Source organism: Prorops nasuta, unplaced genomic scaffold (assembly GCF_024137725.1).
Source record: "Prorops nasuta isolate Cenicafe-Biocafe unplaced genomic scaffold, Cenicafe_Pnas_1.2 PNAS00007, whole genome shotgun sequence".
Taxonomy (NCBI): domain Eukaryota; kingdom Metazoa; phylum Arthropoda; class Insecta; order Hymenoptera; family Bethylidae; genus Prorops; species Prorops nasuta.
In genome coordinates this window covers 1,174,937-1,184,118 of record NW_027116804.1, presented here as the reverse complement: position 1 = coordinate 1,184,118, position 9,182 = coordinate 1,174,937, and the positions used below count along the sequence as shown (strand labels likewise).

The 9,182-nt window shown below is 29.7% G+C and overlaps 3 protein-coding genes across 3 annotated transcripts; 2 read left to right on the top strand and 1 right to left on the bottom strand.

Annotated features, from left to right (window-relative positions):
- The first annotated feature begins 4,053 nt into the window (after positions 1–4,053).
- On the top strand, positions 4,054–5,719 carry LOC136775087 (putative nuclease HARBI1). Its single transcript, XM_066729564.1, has 4 exons — positions 4,054–4,376; positions 4,453–4,739; positions 4,866–5,409; positions 5,481–5,719. The coding sequence occupies exons 1-4, from the start codon at positions 4,162–4,164 to the stop codon at positions 5,488–5,490; spliced, it is 1,056 nt and encodes a 351-aa protein (XP_066585661.1). The 5' UTR covers positions 4,054–4,161; the 3' UTR covers positions 5,491–5,719.
- A 465-nt stretch (positions 5,720–6,184) lies between these two features.
- LOC136775216 (myb/SANT-like DNA-binding domain-containing protein 3) lies at positions 6,185–7,397 on the bottom strand. Its single transcript, XM_066729790.1, has 4 exons — positions 7,384–7,397; positions 6,888–7,298; positions 6,616–6,824; positions 6,185–6,538 (listed from the first exon to the last, which is right to left on the bottom strand). The coding sequence occupies exons 2-4, from the start codon at positions 7,159–7,161 to the stop codon at positions 6,185–6,187; spliced, it is 837 nt and encodes a 278-aa protein (XP_066585887.1). The 5' UTR covers positions 7,162–7,298; positions 7,384–7,397.
- Positions 7,398–7,873: 476 nt separating this feature from the next.
- On the top strand, positions 7,874–9,182 carry LOC136775215 (putative nuclease HARBI1). Its single transcript, XM_066729788.1, has 4 exons — positions 7,874–8,094; positions 8,177–8,463; positions 8,564–9,107; positions 9,173–9,182. Exons 1-4 carry the CDS (start codon positions 7,874–7,876, stop codon positions 9,180–9,182), a joined length of 1,062 nt encoding a protein of 353 aa, XP_066585885.1.

The following is a 9,182-nucleotide window of genomic DNA, read 5'->3' as shown; positions in this document are numbered from 1 at the left end:
TTCTACAAAAGTTATTCAGCTACAAAATAATGTTGCACTCTATACATCAATTTCCATAAAGAAATAAAAATGATTTACATTTGTTTTAACACACTTCAATATAGTCATAAAAAACAAATGAAGGAAGAGAAGGACAGCAGCTTTCACTCGTGTTATTGCATATAATTTTCAATACAAAGTAAGTAAATATTATTGTATAAAAAATCGTAATTTCTCATTGAATTGTCATATATGTATATGTTATTTCCTTAGATGAGTAACGTACATGAAAAAAAAGAAAAATTTTTAATGATCATTGAAAAATATTTTCACATAATTGAAAATAAGAAGACCAATGGAACTACACCTGCCCAGAAAGAAAAAACATGGGAAAAAATTCGCATACAAGTCAAGGAAAATATAGGGGGGCAATGGGAGAAAATGTGCCCAAAAACGACTTGGAATCATATGAAGATGCAAGCTCGAAAATATAAGGCAGCTACAAGGAATGAGCTGTATAAAACAGGTATATATATATATATATATATATATATATATAGGTATCATTATTGCATCATAGTAATAGATTTTATTGACAATATTGTATTTCTTTCTTATAAGGCGGTAGAATGTCCGAAGCTCCAACAAATGATCCTTTCTTAGAGAAAGTAGCTTCTCTCATAGGGAAGTCAGCTGTGGGCGTAATTTTAACAAAAAATAGGGAAAGCGACATGCTTCCCCCCACAACGCCAATCTCCACTGTGGGCGATTTATTCAGCGAAGAAAATTTAAACCAAGAAAGAGTAGATGATCCCGAGGAAGTTTTTACTGTACGGCTATATAAATTTAAATACATACATTTATAGCCACATTATGTCACAATCAATATTCGTGTTTTTTCGGTTATAGGAATTACTACAAAACGATGAAATACCCTCTTGGGGTAGTGGAAGCGGACCGGCTATGCTAAAACATAGGCAAAGTATGCCCCTGCAAGAAATTATTATAAATGCAAGCTCCACCGCCTCCACCAGTAATCCCTCGCAGCAGCTTTACAATTTATACCTTAAAAAGAAAAAAGAAAAAGAGGAGAAAAAAATAAAAATTTTAGAGCTGCAAGAAAAGCAGATCCAGCTGCAAATCGAGGTGTCAAAAGAAAAATTAAAAAAATTAAAAAAAGAGAGGTAGTTAATAGTAGAAAAAAAAATTAATTGATAATGATAAATATATATATACACCCTGTATATACCTATTCCTCTTTTCAACTAATTGGTTTTATGTTTTGTTACAGGTTATAGAATACATTAATTTTGTTAATTTTATGTTGAATAAAATTTATTTAAAATAAAGAACAAAGAATATATGCTCGAAATCTTTTTTCATTAAACCTCTATTTCCTTAAAATATAGCAATATTACAAAATGCATTTTATGTAAATATAAATATTGTTAGTAACAATTCTTAAAGAAATTTAATTAGTTACTTAGTATTCTAATCTATAAGAATTTATGTTCAATTACATATATTACAAAACTAGCAAAAAATTAAGCTAACGCAGTTACTTTACATCTTAATATATTAACAGGTAGTACAAACTGATATCTTGATTGATATCCTCTAAAACTAATGTAAACTGTAAACTTTCCTTAAGTCACATCTTGAAATCTTCTTGTTATATATACATCACTTGTATATGTAATTACATAGACGAACAATTTGATTTGCTACTATTAAAAACGCGTCTAATAGCTTTGATAACGCTGCGCGATATTACCTAAACTGCTGTTCTAACAATCTGTAAAATGAAGGAGAAATTAATTGATTCCTTGAAGAAAAAAGTTTTAAAATGTGAAACAGTTTTATTCTCAAACATTAATCTATAATTGAAGTGATTTTTGTGTTGAGAATAAGAAGCCAAACATTCTTATTATTATTTCTAAACCAGAGGCTTTTCACGTGTATTATTTTACAGAAATCAGAGTCATTTTTAAGCATATCTTCCTTATAAAGGGATGAGGAAAATTTGATTACTTTTTAAGTAAAATAGTACGAAGTTTACACATTCATAAAATTGACAATGAAGTCACCACCCGTAATAAATTTATCACATTATCTATAACAAGCACACATCATAAACGAATAATCGGTGCTTTACCTTATTAATATCACTGGAATCGTAGCTTACAACTGGATGTTTCTAATGTTATATAACTACGATGCAAAGCAATTTATACATCATCAAATATAAAATGGCTGCTATCCAGAATTACGAGTTATAACAGTTTAGCTTTAAGTATTTTCATGAAGAGCTTAAAAGATTTGGCTTTAAGCGAAAAGCAACAAGGCTCTCTAGATTGCTATCAGATGTTAAAAATCATTTATAGGATCATTATCCCAGCTTATGACAATCATGCATAGAGCCTATTGCCAGTTTAATGCCATCCAGAAACAATTTATAGTACCAGGCTTTTTATCAAAATCATCGTTGAGTGCTGTATTCCCTGGCATGCAAACTGTTTTTTGTTGTAGCTGTTATTCCTAAAAAACAGAAATATTTTACAAGTTTCATGAATTACAATAAATTGCAAGGTGCAACAGACCATTGTACATGAATCATACTCAGCTTTTTATAAACAATGTTCAAAGATTACCTGAAAATAAATCATATGGTTTGTGCATTGTTGATTTTCCATCTATACAGCTTAGCAAAGCACAAATTGGTGTCAAAGTATTGCAGTAGCTTTATAGGTAGAGGCAAATATTTTTGTAGACTATCCTTTAAGGCAGTTTTGGAATCTGAGGCTTTATCATCCAAGTCATCATGTGCCTGTCAAAGTCTCCAATTTGTTTAGTTTTCAAAATTTTGTTTACCTGTTAACTCTTCAAATTGACAATGCATAGAAACTAAATAGCCAAAGTATCTGTAACAGATAATATTTCTCACAAAGCATCACGTGTGTATTGTAATACATTTTATCCATATTGATAACTTTTTACTTATCTGACACAGATGCGAACATGACCACCGAGTCGACCTCCCAAATTAAAGTTTACAAGCATTCTAATTCTTAATCACACAAGTCAGCCTCCTGAAGCTACTCCACAATGCTGCCGGCCCAAATCTTTCATTTTCAATCAACTTTATTTTGTTGGAAATGCTTCTTGTCGTATTATTCACAGCTCGATATTTCAGATACTCCAGAACTATAATTCAAAACAATGTTTGGACCACAATGTAATAATTAGCTGTCATCCATCGAGGGCTCCAACCGACACAGCCAAGCTATACGTAACGCTTCCTGCAAAACAGAACGGATTTGTTATTAAGGGGAAAGCAACAGGGCTCCCTCCATTGCAGTAAAATAATAAAAATCATTTGTAAGATCGCATACCAAAATAGTCATGTCTTTAGAGCTGGTTTTGCTATAGATTCAGGCCATACATATGGATTTTATAGCAGTATTAAGCTGCATCGCAATAGCCATTCAATGCATATTATTATATGGCATGGAAATTGCTCCTTCCTGCAGCTATACTGCAACAGCAAAGAAATATTTTCCCAGCATTTTGAATTACACTTACCAATTGCTAAACATGAAAGATCTTTCAGCACTAACGCTTAATTAAATTTTAAATACAATATTTAAAAATTACTTGACTATGATCCATATACAGCATCTGGACTCTTATTATCAGTTTGCATCAAAACAGCTTGGACAGAGCAGAGAAAGAAAACGGATATAACCGAACCTCGTATGTAGATATACTCCCTTGGATGAATAAATATACCCGACGTACCTGTAAATTATATTTCTCACAAAGCATCGCATATATTGTAACAAGTTTAACACATAATGATCAATTTATACTTATCTGCAATAGATTCGAACACAACCCCTGAGTTGACCTGTCAAATTTGTGTTTACCTAAACCTTATACTACTTAGGCCCGGTCTTACAGGTCTCAATTAAGTTAATTTCGACATTAAGTAGGGATACCAACCTGAAAAATAATACCTAACTATACTAATATTTTTTTTTGAAGTTTTAAGCCTGGAAATGTGTAATGTGAAGTTTTGTGTACGTATATGTATAATTGAGCGGGTAGAGGAAGATGTTTTGAAATACGAATCATACGGTTTTCTGGTAAAAGTTATACTTATCTAATATTTTGTATGTAATAATGGATTTTGAGATGGCATTTTGTTGTATAAATGATCAGGAAGATGTTGATGAACAGTTAATTATTAGAAGAAGATCAAAAAAAATACGTCTACGAATGAATTGGTATGCTATTTACGATGATATTGACTTTCAAAGTAGATTTAGACTTCGCAAGGAGCATTTTGAATTGCTATTGAATACAATTGGCTGTTCATTAATTTGTAGAAGACAATGGTATGTTATTGTGATAATTAATAATTGGTTAAAGTGAAACAATAATTTAATTTATTATACTCATATTTTTTTAAAGGAATGATGCAATTTCACCAACTACACAATTACTAATAGCATTAAGATTTTATGCAACAGGATCGTTTTTGATAATTATCGGTGATTTTTCTGGGGTTAGCAAAAATTCTGCTACCAAAATAGTACATAGAGTCTCAAATGCTATAGCTAAACTAAGTAAAGAGTTTATCAAATTCCCAATGCAGCAAGATGATATCATACAAACTCAAGCAAGAAATTTCAAACAGGCTGGTTTTATAAGGGTACTAGGAGCAATTGATTGCATTCACATCAGAATACAATCCTATGGTAAATATAACATTAGGAGTTGTAGCAAGAAAATAATGTATTAGCTCTATATATGTATATTCTTATTATAATTTTTTGAAATGAAATAATTTCAATAAAATAATGTAAGAATTTTATATTATACAGGAGGGGAAAATGCAGAATTATTTCGTAATAGAAAAGGATTCTTTTCACTTAATGTGCAAGCAATTGTAAATTCAAAATTACAATTTATGGATATTGTAGCACGATGGCCAGGATCTTCTCATGATGCTACGATTTTTAATAATTCTGTCATTAAAGCCCGATTCGAGTCTGGCGAATTTGGCAATGGTCTGCTTTTGGGAGATTCTGGCTATCCAAATATGCCATATTTAATGACCCCATTAACAAATCCAAATACACCTGCCGAAATTTTATATAACGAGGCACAAATTCGAACAAGAACCATGGTGGAAAGAGCATTTGGTATTTGGACAAGAATGTTTCCTGCTTTGAGTAAAGGAACTCGCTTCAAAACTGCTAATAAGACTATGGACATTATTATGGCCTGTGCTGTTTTGTATAATATTATAAGAATGGATATTGAAGATAATGTAGATATTGCTGCATACAATAATTTATTGGTAAATTATAACGAAGATTTCCATCAGGATGAAAGGAAATTTTTAATAGAAAATTATTTCGAAGCGTAAGTCTAACTTTTCATATTATATTAATATGCATGTTAATAATAAAATATAACTTAAATTTATCTTGCAGTTGCCTCTAACAAGCAAATTTATTTAAACTTCAACAAGAATGAGAAATAGTATATATGTGGGAAATAACAAATTAAACAAGTATATATATTTTGTATAGCTGTAAATTTGTGTGAAAGAAGAATATTTTATTTTTTCTATAATAAAAACTTTATTTGGAAAGAGAGGTAAAGTGTTATTGGTCTACATAGTGTGTTTTGTAAGATAAAATTTATATTTGTAATGGATAACCACTTTTTATTGAATAAATATATATTTAATACTTTCTGCTCTTTTAATTTTAAATCATTAAATGTCAACTATGGTTCATTGAAAAACTACTTTAACATACCAAATAAAATAATTCTTGGTACCTATGATTTATGAATATTCTTTTTCAAACAAACCTGATATTTCGATCATTTGTACAAAAATTAAATGAAAATTTGTATCAACGCAATTGTCTAAAATATTATTATAATAAATTTTATTTAGAATAAAATTTAAAGTGAGCTAGGTTAAGAATCCTTGTACTGTATTTTAATATTAACATAAACTTAAAATTTTATAACCTTTGTACTTCAGTAAATAAAACATAACATTTAGAGAATTGAAAAAACTTAAGGACTTAGAAACTGATAAATGTCTCTCTCATATAGTAACGCAAATTATAACAAGGAGTTTCATTTAATTTAAATATCACAAGTTTCCTATAAAACTAACTTGTTATTCTGATATATCAGAAATATCAATATTTTCAACAATGTTGTTGTTATTTTCTTTATTACCTCTTATTGTAGATTCTAGCAATTTTATTTTTAAGGTATTTTCTGTCAACTTTTGTCTTAAAATTGCTTTTTCTAAACGGCTTTTTTCTTTTAATTCTTGAGTCATCAAATTAGTCAGCTCAATTTTACTTTTAATTAAAATATTGTCTAAGTTCTCATGTGTTGATTTTTTTTCAGGCATTGCTGCTTTTTGTTTTTTAATATTTGTGGAAAGAGGATCACTTAGGGGAGCTTTCAATGTCCTTGGGTTCCACTTCTTCCATGTATTAATTTGGTTAGTATCTTTTAAATACTGAGAAATAACCAAAAAAATTACATATATGAAGTGCAATATAATAATAATATTAATAAAATTTATAATAACCCTACCTGAAAGACATGTTCATCTTGTTGCAGATTTAGATCATCTTCTATTTCTTCATCTGATTCAATAACATTAGAAACAAACGTTGCAGTTTCACCCATGTATATGCTGCGATCACTATCATTGGAATTATATAATCCATCTACAGTAGGTTGAATAATTTGATAAACTTTATCATATAAAATATTCGGTTTGGTTTTATTTGATCCACCTCCTACAAAAATATATTTATAATTTTCGTTGTGAACAAAAATCATTTAGAACTTTCCAAGATTACCTGTTTTATATATTTCTGTTTTTAATTTAGAATAATACTTCCTTGTTTGTTGTTTTAAGTTATTCCAGCAATTTTTTAGTTTTTCGGGTTCCACATTTGATTTGCTTATGCAATTAAATTTATTAGCAATTTCAGCCCATGCTTGGGTTTTTGCATCCCACCCAACGGCATCCGTTAGTTTATTCTCCACTACTTTCGAAAATTCGGAGACAAGTTCAACCAACCTAATTTTTTCCTCTTCGGAAAAATTGTGATTTCGTGGTTTTTTATCCATGATACTTCTTCTTTATTTTATTGTGTTAATTGCATTTCTATATTGTGAAATATATTTGATCCTTCCCTGTTCAAATTTCGTTCACACTAACACCTGAACTGAAGCTGGGCACAAAACTTCCATTTCCAGGCTTAAAACTTCAAAAAAAAAATATTAGTATAGTTAGGTATTATTTTTCAGGTTGGTATCCCTACTTAATGTCGAAATTAACTTAATTGAGACCTGTAAGACCGGGCCTTAGGCCCAGGACCTCTCGGAATATTAAGTTAATGCTGACATTATGTAGGGGAAACAACCTAACAAAATTACACCAATTCAAAGTGAGATTATAACTTTGAAAGTTTTCAACATGATGTTTTATAAGTTGAAGTTAGCTTTAGAAATTCAGATGGTTCAGATATAAGAAAGATAATTTATACAATTCATCTGATGGCTCAATTTTTGAACTTTCAATAATGTAGGTACCAAATAAATCTGTAATTGTTCTAATAAATGAAGAAAATCATACACTGCTATCAAAGAGGTAAGGAGGAAACAGAAAATATAAGGTATTTTTAATATTTCTTAATTTTATGAGCAAATCATTGAATGATAATGCTAAATATGTGTCATGTGGGGATGAGTTTGGCGTATTTTATAAGATGTTAATTATTTTATTTTAGGTAGATGAAGACACTATAAATAATATTCAATACAAATACTGCGAGTTAAAATGAATATTGTAAACCGATCTCTGTTAGAATGGATTAACGACGACGACGATGATGACGACTTACAGCCGATTTTACGACGTAAAATCATATTAAGGGCTCGTATAAATTGGTATAACATTTATGATGATATAGATTTTATAAAAAGATTTAGGATTCGTAAAGAGCAAGTTAGTTTGTTGCTGCGTAAAATTGGCAACTCGTTACTTCGCAGAACTGTTTGGTAATAATTTTTGCTATAAAAGTTAAATTTTAATGTCAGTTATTAATTGTACATGTCATACTCAAAATTAATTTATTTTTAGTAATCAGGAGATATCACCTTTAATTCAAATACTAGTGGCATTAAGATTTTATGCCAGTGGTTCTTTTTTCATTGCTATTGGTGACTTTATTGGAATTTCAAAAACCTCAGCTATTAGAATTGTCCACAATGTGTCAGCTGTAATTGCTTCTTTAAGTAGAGAATATATCAAGTTCCCATCGACATCAGATGATATTTTGAAGACACAAGCTGGAATTTTTAATAAAGCAGGTTTCATAAGAATTTTAGGAGCTATTGATTGTATCCATATAAAGATTCAATCGAACGGTATAAAATAAATGATATTTTCAACTATTCTTTTGAAATAGTGTTTTTAAAATAACATTTTGAGTCAGGAAATAATGTAGTAAATTTATTTTCTGTACAGGTGGAGAAAATGCTGAACTCTTTAGAAACAGAAAGGGTTTCTTTTCCTTTAATGTCCAAGTTATTGTGAATTCTAAACTACAAATTTTAGATATTGTAGTACGGTGGCCTGGATCCTGCCATGATGCTACAATTTTCAATAATTCTGCTATTAAAGGTAGATTTGAAGCTGGAGAGTTTGGAAATGGAATGCTCTTGGGTGATTCTGGGTATCCTAACTTACCATACGTAATGACTCCTTTATTACATCCAAACACACCAGCTGAGATCCTTTATAATGAATCTCAAATTCGAACCAGATCAATGGTAGAAAGATGTTTTGGCATATGGACAAGGATATTTCCTATATTATCTTTAGGCTCTCGGTTTAGGACACCACAGAGAACAATGGATATGATTATGGCATGTGCTATCTTATACAATATAATTAGGTCAGATGTAGAAGAAGTTATAGATTGTGATAGTTATAATAATATATTATTAAATTATAATGAAATTTTGCACAAGAATGAAAGACAATACTTAATAGAAAATTATTTTGAAAGGTAAGCTTTATATTATATCTATACAAGAATATAAAGTAGGATGTTATTCATTATTTGTATTTTAGATGTGTTTAA